Source organism: Trichoderma camerunense (genome assembly GCF_050948025.1).
Source record: "Trichoderma camerunense strain CBS 138272 chromosome Unknown V8C40scaffold_8, whole genome shotgun sequence".
NCBI classification, from domain to species: Eukaryota; Fungi; Ascomycota; class Sordariomycetes; order Hypocreales; family Hypocreaceae; genus Trichoderma; species Trichoderma camerunense.
Genome location: NW_028145362.1, coordinates 630,337 through 648,793, shown reverse-complemented (window position 1 = coordinate 648,793; position 18,457 = coordinate 630,337). Strand labels below are relative to the sequence as shown.

The window sequence follows — 18,457 nt, the reverse complement described above, 5'->3', positions numbered from 1 at the left end:
TCTTTAAGGTCTTTATTTCCACTTGGGGGCGGGTGAGAGATTGGGGGAGACTGGGGTGGTGGTTGTCTGACAAATGCTTGGATGTTTGGACGTTTCCAGAGATTGATACGCCTCATGTTCTACGAAGTGAATAGGCTAGATACGTGAAAGGAAGGCAGAAAAAAAGAGTCGTCATATGGAGATAAATGACAGGTTCGAATGGTGCCTCGTACAGAATGAATCCACCCTGGTCCGAGGTAAGCGAATAGGGCGAGATGACGGCCCTTGTCGGAGAGATGGCCACGCGAGCCCCCAAGCTGTCGGGATCCTGTTTGTGACTCTGTGACTGTGCCTGTACCTGTAATACGATACCCAACTTTTTTTTTTTTTTTGTAGGCGGGTGCTCAGAGGGAGAATTTTGGATGGATGTGTGTCAAGAGTCCTTTTTGCGGCGATTTATTTGACGTTGCTTGAGGCTGGCACATACGTGCTGTGTGGCTTTTGTCTGACTGGGGGGTTTGTATGATGTGAAGGGTTGTAGTTCTATTGGAGCGCAAATAATGTGTACTCGTGTATGCGGCTAGCTCTTTCATCCCACCTCCTCCAGTGAGGCTAAAAATGCTGTGAAAAGACTCAGCTGTAGGGCACGCTCAATCATTGGATCCCAATAATCTCCCACCTCTTTATGTGAGGTTAAAAATGCTGTGAAGAAACGCGAACGGCCAGTGTTCACCGAGCAGATCAAAGCAACCATTAGTCTCAACGATTTCCCAAGGCCTCGTGTGAGGTTAAAAATGCTGTGAAACAATGGAGCCCGCTCGGTGAAGGTAGCATGCCTTACATGCGTCCAGCCGCACTGATATGCCCAATGCAACTATACTAGCAAACATCATAACCCACGAATTCTAAATGCATTGCATACTCCCATTGTTCGTGATTTTTTTCTTCTTAGGCTTCACGAAAGAGTTGGCAACAGAACCGCTCAATGTATTGAAGGCGAATGGCAGAATAGCGAACACGAGGGGACACCACAACACGGCAAGCCCAAAAGGTGTCCAGCAACGGCAGCAGGCCTCTAACACGGACATCCCGTTCATGTGAAGATGCCGTTCAATGGCGCCATTGGATGGCGCACAGCAGCTATCGCGATTGTGGGAGTAGAGTTGGAAACTCGGCTTGAATAGAAAATTAGGCAGTATACTTGTGTGGCAGAAAACGGTTAGTCAAATTCTGCTGTAAGGACAGAATAATCAATCTCCCAAGACCTTGGGTGAGGTTAAAATTGCTGTGAATTTGAAAAGTCCACCGAGTGGATCCCAATATCTGCTCTGCTCTGCTCTGCTCTGCCTCTTAAGGCCTCGGGTGAGGTTAAAGATGCTGTGCAAAACAGTCACGCCCTCCCAGAGACTACACATTCCACAGGGAGGGGAACAGCCACAAGCAAGAATAGTCACTTTAATAAAAAAGTTTTTTAATTTATTCGGATGATTATACCATAGTCCTTATAGTAAATGTTTACTCTATGTAAAATGATCTCTGTGCGATATCAACGGATTAGTAAGATTCTGCTACTTGAATACTGGAAGAAAGAGACGCTAGTATGTTCAAATAGTAGGAACAGTAGAGACAACATAAGGGAGCTACAACCGCTTATACGGGCACCTACTCATTCATGGACTCACATCAAACGTCTACTCAATGGAACCCAACCCAGGTCAACGCCTGCTTCATAATCCTTTTCAAATCACCCATTCCTAAAACACATCCCCTCAACACCTCATAATCCATCACCAAAGCCCTAACACAAGAACAGAATAGCACAACACCCCAAACACCAAGATCATCCCCCTCCCGACTCCCCCATGAGCCCCGAGCCTTATCAACACCATCTCTCCCGTCTCAGAACCACAAAAATTTGGAATTGAATTCACCACTAGTCCAGGGCCGGCAAACAAAACCGACAACCTCCATGTCATCTCCAGTTGCAGGGTAAGCCCGTCACCCGTCTACTTACACCCACTACCCGTCTCGAGACGTAGATCCTCCCACTGACTCAGTATGAGCCCGAAATCCCAACGGCTAGCTCTACATACGTGTACTTCACATTTTGACATCCTTCAAATCAGTCCCTGTCAGAACTAATCTAACCACAAGGCGCAGTTGCAATACCGGTAAACCATGTCCCACTGCGGAGAAGCCCTGTAGTGTAATCGCCTCGCCTCCAGGGTACTAGTATTTGGTCTTCCCGTGAGGGGAGCATGCTCATGTCATCTTGGGCTAATTAACAAGAAAAGGCCGGATATCTGGTTACCGAGAGCCATTACGTGGCAGACTGTGTAAGCCGCGGGCCGTGGTTGGTACGAAAGATGCATTGTCGTCTCTAGGTTAGTCTCTATCATTGAGCTCTAGGTACTTCATCCATATATGTGTCAGTATATTTGGTGATGCTATGGTGATTTTGATGGAGATACGGAAGTGTATCATGCTGATTAATATTATAGTAAAATAGTTTGATATAGCACTATGATATCTTATTCGGTGCTTGTTTCATGATTAACATGAGCTGTAATAATCGGACAAACATCAAAAGATGACTGGAGATTAATGGGTTGAACAGCGCATACAAGGGCCATCAGAGTCAATCAGCGATTTCCCATCCTGATAATAACATGAATCTTCTCGTAATTTCAACTTCATTTTGCTGATATCTCGTCAAGTCCTCTTTTGCCCCTTCATCTGTTAGAACTCATCAGTAATCAGTGGCAGCCCGCTAGTCGTCTCGGCTTGAGGCTAATGTACAAACATAGCACAAACAACACTAGCTTCCAGCGGGACGATTGCGGCACGCCTTGCGGGCGCCCATTCGGCATCGGGAGAATTTTGGGCAGCCAGTCTCACAGCCAGTGGAGCACCGCGACAGCCGGGTGGGACGAGAGTTGCGCGCCGCGGGAGCAGCGGCTCATCGAGGCGCTCCTTTATCAGACTGGCATTTTTGTCTGATCATCACCACAAGGCGGAGTGTTTGAGCCTTGTGGCCCTCTGACAGGATACTCCGCACATGGCGGGATCGCTCATCTACTTCGTAAGCAGTAAGAAGCGAAGGAGAAGAGCGGCAGGGCTGGTGCCGCCGCTAGACTGCGTGTTATGGAGTTGGCAACTGACAAATTGCGCAGATTTGCTTACCATGGCCGTGGAAGCGACGGGAAGGATATGATTGTGTAACGCAGGGAGAAGAATGCTAGTGCATCCAGAGTCGTGGTATTTGTCGTGATTAGTCTGTGTTGCTCCCAAAAAGCAATATGGGTGTGTGATAACGGGACCGTGGAGTTGGTACTGCCCAACATCACACACGGCTCGAGCAAGGGACACACCTCAATGGGCCAAAATTTGAGCCGTGATATTTTTTTTATGAGAGATGCAAGGGTCGCAAAGACCAAGGGGCTTGGGCACGGAGCAGGGAGCAAAAGACGAGCAAATGACCAAGTGATCAAGTGATGAGGATGTAAGGGTCCGACAACGTGGTAGCGACGTGGGTAGCATTCTCGCGGTCCCGTGGACTTGGAATTCTGCGCGTCGCAGACCTGGGGACCAGGCTGTCGGTTTTGCTACGCCGCTTCCATGCGAGGAGAACCGACTGATACCAAAGAATGGCTGGCCCGAGTTGGTGATGTCGCCGAAGGCTTGCAGAGCGGGAGGAGTGCGAGTTCCTTGTATCACGGTGATGGCCACCACAAGTCATTCGTAGGTGGGCTTTACGGCAGGCACAGGCTATTGAACTTCATGATGCCGACACAGGTCGGCGATGTTAGCAAATGTAGGGCGCACATGTTGCTCCGTACTCAAAATGGTGGCCGCATGCGTACGAGTATGTTTGACAATGGCAGACTGGTTGTCATGTTAGAGCCTGGACCCCTGAATGCTGTCAAGCACTCAAAAATGACACGGCTCTGTCATGCGGCACAACCACTCTGCGGCTTGCAGTGCGACGGCAATCGGCTATGCATGCGTGTTTCTTGCGTGCAGCTCTAGCTTGCGCCGTACCTGCAGCCAGCGGCCTTGTGATCACACACATGCATCTAGGGACGCAACCACCAAGATGGGTTTGGACGAGCTACATTGGGCAAGTCGGCGGGGCGGCTGAAGTAATATTGAAGCGCAACCTCAACGCACTGGTGTTGGGGGCCGCATCGTGCGTGTTGCGTCGTGCAAATTTCAATAAAAAGAAAGAAACAAGGACGGCGGTGATGTTGGTTGTTCTGGCGCCGACCACCTGGTGCGCGGTGTCGTTGCCTCTTGAGTTGTTGTTGTGTATCTGCATGTCTAATGCGGCTGAGCATTTAGACTAAAAGGTCATGAATGAGGAGGACATGCATGCATGGTCGCCGAACACCATGATGATCACCTCGTCGCGGCTCAAGCCACATTGCAGTCGAAGACGTCAAAATGATTCAGATCCTCTGTAGGTCTCAGAAGAAAAAGAAAAGTGCTCTTTCGTAAAAGCGGTGAATTTACTTGGAGCTGTCACACTTGGAAAGTCCCGGCGCGGATGGCAGCTCGCGATAAGTCATGTCTCGGACTGGCGATCTCTGGCTATCGGGCTTCTATCAGTCGGCGAAGGATCAGACACGTAGGCCATTTGATTCAAGCCTGATCCGATACCAAGATTGATCTACCATGCGGTGTGCTTCGTTGGGCTGCCAACAACCATTTCCCACCGCTGGACACCCTGTCACGACTCTAATTTAATGAGATTGCGGCTGCAAGATGCTGGTACGGCTGACCTGTCAATGCTGCAGGTCTCGCTGCAAGAGGCAACAAAAAGGAAAGTGCGCGTGCCTACAAAGTGGTATTCGGCAGAGATTGCAGCTTGGTCCCAAGATATGCCCCCTGCACTGCTTGTTTCTTTTTCGTCCTCGCAGATTGCCCATCGACGCACGCTGATTGGCCAATTGTCCGAGGTCTTGGGACAGAGGTGAAAACGTGGGGTTGTGACAGGCTTCACGGTCCAAGGGGAATATTGCGGTGGTGCAACGCCGCTGTGAGACTTCATCCTCGGTATTCGCAGATACTTCGGCCGACAATCAACCCCTCAGTGATAAGATTCTGAATCGCAAAGTAATTCCCTGCTTGATTTTGACTTTTGACAGCGCAGCCATGGTTCCTGAGAGGCGTTGAGGGGAAGGCAAGCATAGCGAATGAGCGATCGCCGTGGTGCAAGCCACACATGCCGATACCCATGTCCTGCTGGACGCCATTATCTAAGCGATCTAGCTAATTCGATGCGGGACCGCCGTTCTTTTTGCTCGCTTGCGAAGAAAGACATGATGGCGTTGAGGGGGAGATGAGGAGCAAAAAGCAACTTGGCAAATAGGAAGCTAGTTGCATCTTTGATTGGACCTTGCATACTTCGTGGCTGCACGCAGCAGATCTCATGCCGCGTCGGCTGCCAAGCACGTTGCTTCGGCTCATGATCGATCGGTCTGGATTCTCAGCCTCGGAGGGCCCCGATCAGCGTGGCCGTGATGGATGCGACGGGGGGCAGAGAAGGCTGAGCTGCCCTCGACCCACTAGCCTGAGGGCTACGAATGGATCATTGATTTCGAGAGCGATGAATGCGGTATGTATTCGCGCTTTGGACAGGCATGTACATATGAAGCTGTATGGAGCTGCATGAAGCTGTTCCAGCTGGTAATATTGATGCTTTGCGAAGCTGTAAGAAGCTGTGAGAAGCTGTGAACATGGTGATCGGTGATTGTCTCAGAGAAGTTACTTTTTGGAGCTCCGTATTTGCAACAGGCAGAGTCACTTCCAAATTCACCGCAGGGAGGAGGAAGACTTGCTCCGCTTCTCCGTACATACACGTATCGTGCTATCTTGAAACCTCACGCATTAGCGTATCCATGTGCTAAATGGGTACAGAGCACTACCTCCCGCTAGTGGGAGGCAACTCGCGGCAAGAGAGTCAGAGGAGGTGATCGGTTCCTGCCTGCTCCAGGCTACAGTACTGGACAGAGCACCTTAGTCATATTGATACCAGAAGTACTAACCTCTTCGTAGGGATGGAGCGGGTAAATACGACTTCAGCCAAAGAAAACACCATCGCTTCTCGATCGCCACGATGGAATCATGGCTAACGACATTAGCGTGGCCCGTCACTCATCCACCACGCAGCTGACCGCAAAACTATCACCGCCAAAAGCAATTCTCATCACATAGTGCCTTGAGTGCCTCCCGATCCACACGGTTCCTGAGCGATCGTGCCAGGGCGCGGGCAAACGAGACACCCACTAACAAGTTTTTGACTTTGACGATGCAATTGGTACGACTGTGGCTTCACCCAGAGCCCTGCCAAGACATTGATAGGTACCGCTCTCCAGAGCTCCAGGTACCTGCATCTTCTCCTCCCTTGCGTCGAGCTATTACTGCCGACGTCGTCGTCGCATCGAGGCATTCTGCGGGCTTTCTTGCAAACCAGCGCGCGCTGAAGGACGCCGTGGCCCTGCTGTACTGTAATTTCTGCCTGCCAGGTAGCTGTGATTGCGCTGACTGCGAGGATTCCGTATCAGATGCTACATGTATCAACCCCAGGGCCAGAAGAGTCAAACGGCAATGGCGGGCGTCGGTCAGTAAAGGACATGGGAACCTGTCGGCATGACGTCGCCCACACGGCATGCAAGTACTTTACAGTAGCTCAGCGCAAAGTTTTGGCAGTGTGAAGTCACCGGGGGGGCCCCCTGGTCTAGTCTGAATTCCTAGCAGCTGGACGACCGGGGTTCGTCAGCCCATGATTACGAGGTGTGGCCGTGGTTGGCTTGGCCAGGACGACGCCGGGTCAGTTGGCTCAATGAAGGGCCAGGATTCTGGCGCAGGGCAACTTGTTTCGTTTGGTTTAGATCGCCCCAATCACGCTGAAGCAGACTTGACGCACACACCCACGCAAGCATTTCGGAGAGCGTAGCTGCTTGTTGCGCACCGGGCTCTTGGGAAATCCAGAAGCTGTTGGAATAGAACTCTACTTTACCTACCCATGGTACAACACAACAGAGGACAAGCCACCAGCACATGCCAAGCTTAGGTCGGCAAAGCCAATCCTCCTTGGCGCTCCGAGCACTGAATCATGAAGCACAGAGTTACAGCCGCGGGCACCAGAGTTCACGGAGGGGACGGGTCTTAGTTGGAGTCATCACGACAGTCGAAGGCGTCAATGTGGAGAAGCCCAAGCTGCCGTAAGGCCTAGCAGGACGCCCTCAAGCCCTGGGCAAGCTGCTCAGCAGGACCGGTGCAAGACAAGTCGAGCATTCGCAGGTACGAGACGAGAGCCGGCCAAAGCCACCGCCCGGTCCAGGCTCCATCCGACACCCATGCTCCAGGACTTATACTAGCCCTGCAATTCACACGCCCACCAAGGACTAAACTAAGACCTGGTGCTCGTACACGCCCTCACCTCCCACACCTCCGCATCATGGACGAATTGCACATATATGGACCGAGCCATCTCCTCTCGGCACTCCGGAAGTTCCTGCATCACGGCCTCATCCATCTCTACCCCTCAAATCCAGCTCTCTGAGCTTTCAAAAGGCACCAGATCGACCGAGTTTTGGATTTGCATCTTGGACGAATCAACCACCTCTGATCTGATCGTCTGTTTCGCCACCTCCTGCATTTGTGTGCCAGCTACTACGACATCACACGCACGACTACATCATACACCTTCTCCTCACCCTCCCTCTGCACTTAATTGGGCCGATCGATCCGCCTTAGCTTGCATATCGATTGAGTTTGCGTTTTATCATTAATATATATTATCAACACCATCGCCTTCACACAGCGATCAACTATTTTCTCATCCATACCTCAAACGACTTACACCCACTCACACTCACACTCACAACTTATCCACACCCACACACTAAACATCTCTATAACCACCATCGCCATCATGCCCATCTTCAGCGGTCTTGGCCAGCGAAGAGGGTCGAAGCCCCGGGAGCTGCACATCCGCAAGGTCTCGTTCTCCGGCTGCTCACTTGCTTCTACTTCCGACCGATCATTTTCTTCCGATTCATCAACATCAACCATCCGCGCCATGACTCCTAGCCTAGCTACCAGCGTCGGCACTGCTTCCAGCTTCGATGGCTTCTCTATTCACTCAGCCTCCCAACCTCCCAAGCGGTTACATGACCGGCCATATATCATGACTAACCAACAACACTACGAGTCAGCGCCAGCATTCTATGACAGCGAGGATGCCGAGAGCAGTGATATGGAGGCATCGGAGAGAGATTTTGATGGAGAGGATGAGGACCTGCCTCAGTTCACCATGGAGCTGCCTCATGCCAGCCCTGTGAACCATCACGACTATGAGAGTGGGGATGAGCCACGGGACTACTTCTTCCAGTACATCAACAAGCGACCTTCTCTACCACGATCTCGCTGGTCGGAATCTACCATTGAGAGCGTCGACTCACTAGATGACATGACTCCCGTGACGAGCATGTCTGAGCCCGTCTCATCAAATACCATGGCTGATGCTGAGGAAGCTGAAGCTGCAGGCGAGTCCACGCCTAGCACCATTACCTCTATCACCACCGCCCCCAAGAGACCTACCTTCAAGACTGTTGACAGCTTTGAAGACTACGTCAAGCGCGGGGGCTGGAAGCGAAGAGGCATCGTCTTCAATCGCGACGAAGTGGATACATATTAAATCTGATCACACATCAACACACCATCTCCTATCAACCAGTATATTCTCTTCATTGCACATATTTTCATCATTATCAGCGCTTTAACTTTTTTTTCTGGCGAGATTAATCATCAACATATGCACGCTACACGCAAGACATTGGAGTCTACTTGTTTGTCTTTTTCTTTTTGTTTTAAGGTTTATATGGGAAGGATTCATTTGGGCAATTGGCGACGGCCTCGGATTATGGCCAGTCACAAAAAAGAAGCGACGCTTGCAACACTGCATTTTTCTTTGATTTTGGGAATTAGGGACGAAGCGACGGCTGGAAAGGACATCGATTCGCATTGGATACCCGAGGGGGTGGACCCAAGACTACCACACTACAATACGTCTATCATTGACTATTTTCCTTTTTATTTATTTTCTTGCATCTATCTACCATAGCATATAGCTTACTCACATGGGCACAACGCCCCAAACACCTTGCTCCAAGATGATCAATACAGAGCATAAACAACCATGACGTTCCATCCTTGTTCCTCCAGTTTGCATTGACTACCCGTAGAATTTTTTCTTTTACTCTTATCTGCCATGGCTAATCGGTAGGTCGGCAATCACTTTTCACAGCCGAAGCGCAAAAAAACCTGGGCGTCGTCATTCCTCTCCACTTGCACGGGCAATGGCGTGCCGTACGAGATGCCGAGCCACGCGACTTTGCTGGGCGACCCAAACCCCCCTGTGCTGGCTAGCTCTGTTTTTTCAGCAGCCTTCTGTTTTTTCCAGGTCACGATGCCCGGCAAGAAAAAAACATTAGACGAGAAAAAAAAAAAGGGCCTCGGCAGCGCCGTCGGGCCAAAACCGAGTGGATGCGGGTGCTGCTATTAATAACGGAGGGAGCAAGAGCAGGGGTGTGTCTTGCGGTGCCTTACAGTAGCAGTGTTTACGTGCATTTCGTATGCACAAGTCTTTTTCCGATTGGAATACGGGGAGAGGATGCATGTAGAAGACGATGGAAGGCTTACGAGTGGTTGGAATGCATTACACTAAAAAGCTGCAAGTAAACTTCTACGGGCATAAAGTAGAAGCATATTTAGAAAGATGACTTGCAGCAAGAGTGGCAATGGTCGGTCTTCTGCACACGTCGCTTCAATTACTTTGTCTAGCAAAAATTCATACGCCTCTCGTTTATCGTTGAGTTTTTGGCGTATTCGGCTCTGGCCAAAATACGCTTTTAGCCTTCCTTGCTGCCCTTTTTCGAAACGCGGCTCAACAAAAGCTGCCGTGTGACCAGCATCTCCGGAGAAAGGCAAAGCACGTACGTAACTTTTTTGAGATTAATCTTATGGAGCAACAAAACAAACTCGATTACATACGAGATTCCCCCCCCCCCGGTCGGTCTCTGATAAGGCTGAGGCAGCCAGCCAGCCGAGCCCCCAGCAACTACCGTAACTGTAACTGGGTTTTGATTCCTGATCAAAAAGCTTACTAACCTTCTCACTGGGCAAAAATGTGTACTTGTTGATGCGCATGTAAGACATGAAATGAAGAGGACTGGGGGAGCCTTCCCATCCTTTTGCTTCCTTTCCAGGGGGCACATTGTAAATTTGCTGTAATTTTGTTGAATGCCACGCTGGCGTTACATCACAGGTGAGGCGTGTCTGTTAGGACGCAGCTGAATCTAGATCTTTTTTTCTTTTGCTTCTTCTCCCTTGTTGCCCAATTGGGAACTGGCCAGATGCCAGTAGCCCAATCGCATAGAAGCTAATAGCCCAAGTAATTAGACCATCACCAGAAAAAAAGCAAAAAAAGAGGCGGTATAGAAGAAAATTTTCTAGTGCCCGCGATGTCCTCAGCTGAGAAGTCCCAGTAGTCTGGCTGTTAGTTCTACAACTAGACCCGAAGACTATCACGGGCCACACAGCTAATTTTTTCCCTTAGATCCCTTTTTTCCTTTTTCGCTTTGGGTCAACATGGAGCTACGAGATTTGATGGGACGGCAGTGTCCGAGCTACTGAGCACAGCCCTTTTTTTTTCACCTTTTCGTTTTAATCGCCGGATCCGCCCTCAAAAGGACGGTGAGCATGATGTAAGACCCAAGAACCCTGAAAGAGCTCCCGCGCTTTTCGGGGATTGACAGGGGCCGGTCCCTGTCAGATCCACGTGTTGGGGGAGTGTCAGAGCGTTTTCGCAGGATTCCAGTGGGATGGTAATGGCTCCGTAATACTACGAGCCGGACACGGATCAGGATTGGGTGAGACGCGTTGGAATGAGGTGAAGGGTGCTTTAAAAGGAGGATCACGACTTTGTGCTGCTACTGTTAGTGTGTGTGAATGAGACACGAAGCGGTGAATGGTGCCGTTGTGATGCTAATTTAGGTGATATTAGTCAAGAAATAGACTACGGCCGCGACAGAGGAGAGGGAAGAAGGGTAGGGCTGAACGAGACCATTGTGGACCGTGTGCTTCGTATCGACTCCCTTTTTTAGGTTTGAGTGTAAATAGTCGCATATGGTAAGAGTGTCAGCCATGGTCTCCAGGTAGGAATATTCCCAATTGAGAGCTGATAGCGATAGTCGATCATGTAGCTGTAGATAGATCAAGTAGTGGTAGATAGATCAAGTAGTGGTAGATAGATCAAGTAGCGATAGGTAGATCGTGTAGCGGTAGATAGAGCAACCAAAAGTACAGAATGGACAATAGTCTATAGTCTACCATATCACAACTTTATTACTCGTACGATGACAAGCCTTAGCTGAAGCTAATCCCACCTCCAACAGTTACACACACTCTCTCTCGCGATGCCCTCTAGGAAACAGACACGGAAAAAAGTCATAGCAGACTTATGGACCACATATTGATCTTCGCCCGATATGCTCTAGCAACACGAAAAGAACTCGATCGCCTGGGACACAATACGTGGATCGAGCGGTTCGCCATGGAGTTGTCGGCTCGGCAGCTTTGTCACAGTCCTCCTATTTGAGAAGTTAGCGATGAGAATACCAGTTAATATAGAAAGATGCAGAGGTTCTAACCTCGAAAAATCTTTGATGCTTCTAGGATCGTTTCGACCGTAATTAGCAAATTGTCGCCATTATTCCTCCCACTAAACACCACATCGGGGAAACCTACACGCATCAACAGGTCATTTTGCTTAATAGCACATAGTTAGTATTTATTTGCATATTCGTACAACAGTAGACTTCTTACAGCTGCCCTTTTGTTGTAAAACTAAAACACCAAAACAATTAGCCATACGAACGCCGAATACTCCATACTGCTTGCATATACTTACTGCCGCTTGTTCTTCGGCATACTGATGTAGCGCGTAAATGTCAGTGTTGTATATCGGTCGAAAGCCGAAACCGATGGGTCTACTTACTTCCTTGGTCTCTTTCTGTAAGATTAGCTGTTAGCAACGATAAAGAGTGTAATGATGCCGCTCTAAAAACTTACATCGACCTTGGCCTGTCAAATAGACTTACGGCGAGTCGAGCCTAAGTCAATGTTAGCCACGCAAGTCTCTGAGCGTCGGGAGTCATTTTCTGGTAGGACACTCATAGGGTCTCACAGTAGTACTAGCTATTCTTTTCGTATCCCAAACCAATCAATTAAGCGTGCTATTGCATCTCACTCATCGGTCACCCATACGCAAGTAGGACGCATCCGTCTTGCTAGCACCGCTGACGTTCTTCTTTTGTTGACGTCTGGTTTAGAATGACTCAAACACGCACCAATAAAAAAAGCAGCTCAGCACAGGTATATATATAGTAGGAAATACAGAAAACAACTTACAGGTTTTTGTCTTCGTGCTAAGACAAAGAAAATATGGGTTAGTTCACTCTCGTCAGAAGACGAGCATCGTGAGACTTACCGTTGCGTGAATGATGGACAGAGAAGAAAAAGAAGGTGGTGAACGGAGACGAAAGACAATTCTCATCCGGATGACCACCGGCATTGGAAGATTGGTCGGTGTATGCATGCTGTGATCTTGGAGAATGGAGAAAAAGAAGAGTTGGAAAAGATGAAAGGGGGGGAACGGTAAGCCTTTCAGGCGGTAAAGAAGGAATGAGTGGCTGATGCTGGAGAAGGAAGTTGCCAGGCAGCTGGTGGCAGGCGTTCTGTTATTCCGGCTTGACACCTCACGCACCACAGATCATCGTACCTTTCTGCCAGTGAATATCTGATATCTACATCTACCAGGTGCCTTTGCATGTATGCTCGCATTATAGGTAGATTTGTTATCTGTCTATTGCATGTTTTACGTTTCTAGAGACTGGTGGTGGCTATCTGCAGTGCAACGACTACAGTACAAACAGTGTCGTGGTGAGATGCAGACAAATGAAAGCACCTCTTATCTACTTATGCACCCAGTGCTTCGACCTCTATATTCTACTATTGCTACTTTCTCTACTACTGGCTACTATCGCTATCTTTTTCTAGCGTCCATATATCCAGATATCAGATTGTACAGGAAATCCCATTCACAGTCTGTGTACCTGTAGCCATTTTAATACTCACTCGTATAAATGCACAATACCAGTATCTTTCAAATCTTTATCACTGTTCTGTATACTGGCATGTATTGCTCTTCTCTCGAAATCTCGATAACGTAAACATCTGTCCATATATGCTATCTTAAGGTTGATTTGGTGCTCATTGCGTCATAGGAATGATCAAACCTCCGATAATGTTTTTTTTAATTATAAGTATCTTACAAGTTCATTTTATGCTGCAAGTCTCATGATATTGAAGATCGCCCATGAAGAGTCTCGCCAGAGAAGACAATTCCTTGTTAAAGATGTCGCCGGAACCCATCTCTGCGTCCAAGCTTGAGAGGAGCTCCCAGAAAGGGTAATTGTGGCACCACTGAGCCAGTGTGGCTAGTGAATCTACCCTCCAACGAAGCAGAACTAGATTGACAAACTAAGGATAGCTCCATCAGGTAGAACTAGATTGATCAATTGCCCAAAGTTTTACCAAGTGGAAATTGATTACAGAGATAGTTCAGGCTTGATGAAGTGAGTTTCACATGTTTGTGGCTTGCTGCGTATCTGGCGTTAGTCAGCCTGTGACGAGCAAACGAGGCGCCCCAAAACATTAAGCTCTCGAATCGGGTAATTGTGGCGCCGCAGATGTGGCTAGTGAATTCACTCTGTTGTGTTGTTGTGCCAAGGTTTTCTATTCGCTCCAGAATTTTGTATCAACTTTCGGGACTCTGCATCTCGCCCATCCGACCAATCTTTGGCACTCCAATCGCGGCTTCATTGGGTCACCATCTTCACCTCTCCCTACCTCAGCCCGCGTCGCGTCTTAGGCAGCTATCTTCCTCTCACATCACCGCCCACCATGGCGCCGCTCATCCTGCACAACGTCCCCGATGACGAATGCTACGTTGGCGAGGACGGCATCAAGCGACCCTACGCCATGATCTACCCGTAAGCCATCATTGCATCTTCTCACCTCCTGTTTCAAACACCGCCAGCAAGCTAACATTGCCATCTTTCCCCCCAGACACGAAGGCACAACAAGAACACGGCGCAGCATCGCCGAAACAGGCTCTTTCGGAAAGTCAACAAGACGGTCTCGCTCTAAAACAGGGACTCCGGCTCGCGGTCGAGAGAATCCCACGCTCGCCGCCGCAGACAAGCTCTTCTACGACTGGGTGTCCAACCAATCCAATTCCAACCCCCCCTCCAACTCCAACCAGCGCAAGACAAACGCCGGCGCTGCTTCAGGCGCGCAGGAAGATGCCGTGCCCCAACGCGCCGCCGTCAAGTCCTCCCCTGTCGAGCTCATCCTGAGGGGCTACCGCTCATCGACACAGCAATACGCTGCCATCGCCCACTACGAGTCTCTCGCCGGCCTCATCCTCGAAGACTATCCCAGAGAACCCCCGTCTTCTCAGAGACGATACAAGTCGGAGCTCCGCGATCCCGCATTCACGCGCCGCCGAAACCTCACCTCCGAAGAGCGCGCCCTGGTCAACCGCGCCGATGGTGGAGAGCACTGGGTCAAGGTCACGTTTGCCAGTGCAGAGGCCGGTAACGCCGCTGTGTACTCTAGCCCTCAGAGAATACTAGGACACCTTGTCTACGCTGAGCCCTACCGGGGCGTGGCTCCAGCTAAAGACGAAGCCTGCCCGGACATTGAGCAACTGGAAGAGGGGCGATCAAAAAGCGTACCGAACTTTGCGCCCCCCAGCTTCGGGCATGCCCAGCGGAAATCGGTGTCGGGTCTCCCTACGACGTTTAACAGCCGTCTTCTCGACCTGTCTCCGGCTGAATCTAGAGAGTCCAGCCAGACGATGAACTCGACTACCCTCTCTCACGGCTCCAGTGCCACCATCACAGAACCCATACCCTTTGCGTTGACGTCCAGCATCGAGCCCCTGGAAATCGATCAGGAAGATAGCATCTTCTGCAGACGCATCCCCACCGCGCGCAAGGCTCGTGTCCTCCCCGCCGAGCAAGCCCTCCTGCCCCAGCAGTCAGTCATGCAGCGCATCCTCAACGCGCTTCCCATCATCAAGTGGTTCTCCGGCAGCATGATTGGCAACGAGGTGCCTCGGACGGAAACGGGCGAATTCGACTGGAACCGCGCCAGCCTTTACTGGAAGGTTATCTGGTGGCTCGACGCTACGTTTAGTCTATTCAAGGGCGACGTGTATTGCATTGATAAAGACGATTAGATGGGAGGCAGATGATTGGAGGTTAATACTGGTTGAATGAGCCAATACCCTTTTTTTCTCGTTTTATCTGTTTCTTTTTTCTCTCTTTTTGCGTTCGAAGCTGGGACGGTTATTCACGATACGACGTAAAGGGGCGGATGGCTAGACCATCCAAATCAGCGTTCGTCGAAAGCGAAGCAGCGCACATAAAGTGAGGACGAGCTGCTTGAGCAGCCGAAGACGGGGAGGTTCGCAGCATCAGCATCACAGGGTACCCAAATCATGACTCTTGTAGGCGTTTACTGGTGGATAAAAGGGAATGTACGTATGTGAGATGAAGCTTTTTTTTTGTTTATTGTAAATGGAAAATCCTTGGGGTCCATAGCTGTATCTCTCTTCTTTTTGGTGACAACCCCCCCTTTGAATATGTGCTTTAGACATCTAGGTATGCAAGAAACGAGAGAAGAATAATGAGGGAGAAACAAAAAGGCTCTTTGCCTGCCTTCCCAAGAATCCATGTTCTCTTCAAAAACAAAAGGAAAAAGTAAGCAATCTGTCAAAATCATTTCGTGAAGCCATTCAATCATATAGACGGCAAGAAAAACCAACACCAAACCATGCTAGTGACCAAAGAAAAAAAAGAAAAAAGGAAAAAAAGGAAAACCCCCCAAAAAGGGTGACTCTACATCCCAAGCATATGCCCCTACGTCGCCTCAGGAGAAAGCTCCAAATCGTTCATCGGATTGAGCGAGTCTCTGTCGTCGAAGTGGGAGCCAAATCTCAGCGGTCTTCCTCTTTCCTCTTCTTCTTCTTCTTCCTCCTCTTCATGCCTTGGTTCTGATTCATCCACGATTTCTCGCTCCGTCTGCTCCCCGCTGTCGGCATCCGAGTGTGTCTGGTTCCACACTTGCTCCAACGGCTCCAACGGCTCCAGCGGTTCTTCAGCTCTGTCGTGTACTTCATTTCCGCCCGCTTCTTCCTCCTCCTTAATACCCTCCTGCATAATCGATGGAAACAAGTCGTCTTCGAGATTAGGAGACGACGGGCCTACAAGATTATCCAGCAAGTCATATGTCACGTCCGTGGGTGCCCTCCGGATCGGCTGAGGAGAAAAGGGGCGGGCATTGCGCGGCTTGTTAAAGTCAGCCGAGAAGACGCTTTCAGAGTCACCACTTGGTTTGGGGTCTGAGGCCATGGCATTAAGCGCCTGGTAACGATCATGGTCCATCAGCAAACTCTCGCTTCGTGGTTCGGACGTCGTGTCGGCAAGGATGCTCTTCGGCGGCAGGATAGAGAAGAGCTTAACTCCCTCCCCGCCGCTTGCACCAGCTCCATGTATTCCGTCATCTTCAATTGCAAACAAGTCCTGGCCTTTTTCCAGGACATCATCCAGGCCACCGCCGCTCCAACCCTTTCTGGCCAAGCTTTCGAATATGTCCACTTCGGCTCGCACAAGACTACAACTAGCATCGACAATACGCGCGCTCGTCTCTTGGCTTTCCCTTAACAGTGTTCTCGCATGGTCTCCATGTAGAGTCGTCAACCCGTCAAGCTTATAAGTCAACTCGACGAGATGGGCTCTGAACCGGGCAACGTCTCTTCGCCTCTGCTTATGCAACTTTAGGCCTTCCTTTTCCAGGCGTTTAACCTCTCTGCTCTGTGCCTTGATGCTCTGCTGATACGTCTCCTCTTCGTCTCCAATGACGGTTTGCCACTTGTCGAGCTCGTGGAGCAGGGGTACTTCGAAAGAGCGGTAGACAGTCTCGGACAGAATCTGCTGGTGGTTTGCAATCAGATGATGCACTCCGGATGCAGACATAAGCGTATCTGCCGTGCATTGGCCTTTGGTCGTGAAGCTGGCCGTCATATTGGTAGCCCCAGCGGGGCCAATGGGCTCTGACCGCGCCTCTTTCAGTCTGGCACATGCTTCCAACGCTGAGCCAAAGGTAGAGGCAGCCGTAGATAGCGCAGCGAGGGCAACCCTATAGGCCTTGGCCGAAGTCAACAGGTCCGCATAGGCCTCCTGGGACCGCTCGAGGTCTGCGTTTGTTATGACAGCATGCAACGGGCGTGGAGGAGGCGGTAAGGGCAGGTTGTACTGAGACAGCGGCAGAGCAGTCGACGCGAGAGAATAGACGGGAGACTCAGGCATCGGAGGCAGCTGGGAGGGCGTCGGACTGGATGGTCGAGAAACAATCGGCGTCGCCATGCCTTGATGAGATGATGAATATCAAGTTCCAAAAGTGAGAAAGCAGACAAGTCCGCTGATGCAGCGAAAAGACTCGTTCGCAGTCGCGGCACAGATGGTAAGATGGGACGCTTCGCTGCCTTATTGATAAGAGCAGACAAGAGCTGGGTAGGGCTGGAGGATGCAGATAGCTAGAAGAGAAAACAGCGCGGACCAGCAGCAGCAACGACAATAGTTCGTCAGACGGTCTGAACTGCAGACACGACAGGACCAGAAGAGAAGATGGCCAGGCCGCAGCACATGGCAGAAGTGCAGTGCCGTACAAGATGAAGGCAGGAGTTGAGTCTGTCTGTACAAGTTATGGACGAAATGTTATGTTAGGTATCGGTATCAGGCCCGGGTTTGATGTTCCCTGCAGGCCCCCACAGGGGCGGTAAGACGTGGAGGGGTCTGGCAGAAACAGCGGCAGGTTTAGCGACCGGAAAGCCTGCAGCGTCTCATTCTATAGCGTGATCAGTTGGCGCAATGCCCGCCGTGGCCATCCATAAGCCGCCACGCATGACACCTGACGTCAATGCAGAAAAAAAAAAGTTCGAGTACATTAGCTGTGGTGCCCTTATCGCGGCTTGTTATCCCTTGTGATGCGGGAAGCCTGGAAGAGAATTAATCAGTGCAGTACTTGCATTGCATCGCTATCATTTAGGGGGGGGTGACGTGGTTTTTTAGGCGTGTTGTAAAGCCACCACAAAAACACCACCTAACAAAACATGAACACTTTGATGCCTGCGGTGTTGCAATACGCTGATGCCAACAATTGATATCCATATAAGCAGAGCATACCTACCTGTACATTATGTGTACGCATGTAATACAAAGAACCTCTGCTAATACTCCGTTCGTACTACTAGACCACAATGTACTAGCACATTGGATCAATC

The 18,457-nt window shown here is 50.1% G+C and overlaps 3 protein-coding genes across 3 annotated transcripts; 2 read left to right on the top strand and 1 right to left on the bottom strand.

Moving 5' to 3' along the window:
- The first annotated feature begins 7,305 nt into the window (after positions 1-7,305).
- On the top strand, positions 7,306-9,182 carry V8C40DRAFT_243977 (uncharacterized protein). Its single transcript, XM_083215548.1, has one exon. The coding sequence runs from the start codon at positions 7,919-7,921 to the stop codon at positions 8,681-8,683; it is 765 nt and encodes a 254-aa protein (XP_083073609.1). The 5' UTR covers positions 7,306-7,918; the 3' UTR covers positions 8,684-9,182.
- Positions 9,183-13,871: 4,689 nt separating this feature from the next.
- On the top strand, positions 13,872-15,792 carry V8C40DRAFT_243974 (uncharacterized protein). Its single transcript, XM_083215547.1, has 2 exons — positions 13,872-14,099; positions 14,176-15,792. The coding sequence occupies exons 1-2, from the start codon at positions 14,011-14,013 to the stop codon at positions 15,350-15,352; spliced, it is 1,266 nt and encodes a 421-aa protein (XP_083073608.1). The 5' UTR covers positions 13,872-14,010; the 3' UTR covers positions 15,353-15,792.
- V8C40DRAFT_243973 (uncharacterized protein) lies at positions 15,664-17,956 on the bottom strand. Its single transcript, XM_083215546.1, has one exon. The coding sequence runs from the start codon at positions 17,538-17,540 to the stop codon at positions 16,035-16,037; it is 1,506 nt and encodes a 501-aa protein (XP_083073607.1). The 5' UTR covers positions 17,541-17,956; the 3' UTR covers positions 15,664-16,034.
- Between the last annotated feature and the right edge of the window lie 501 nt (positions 17,957-18,457).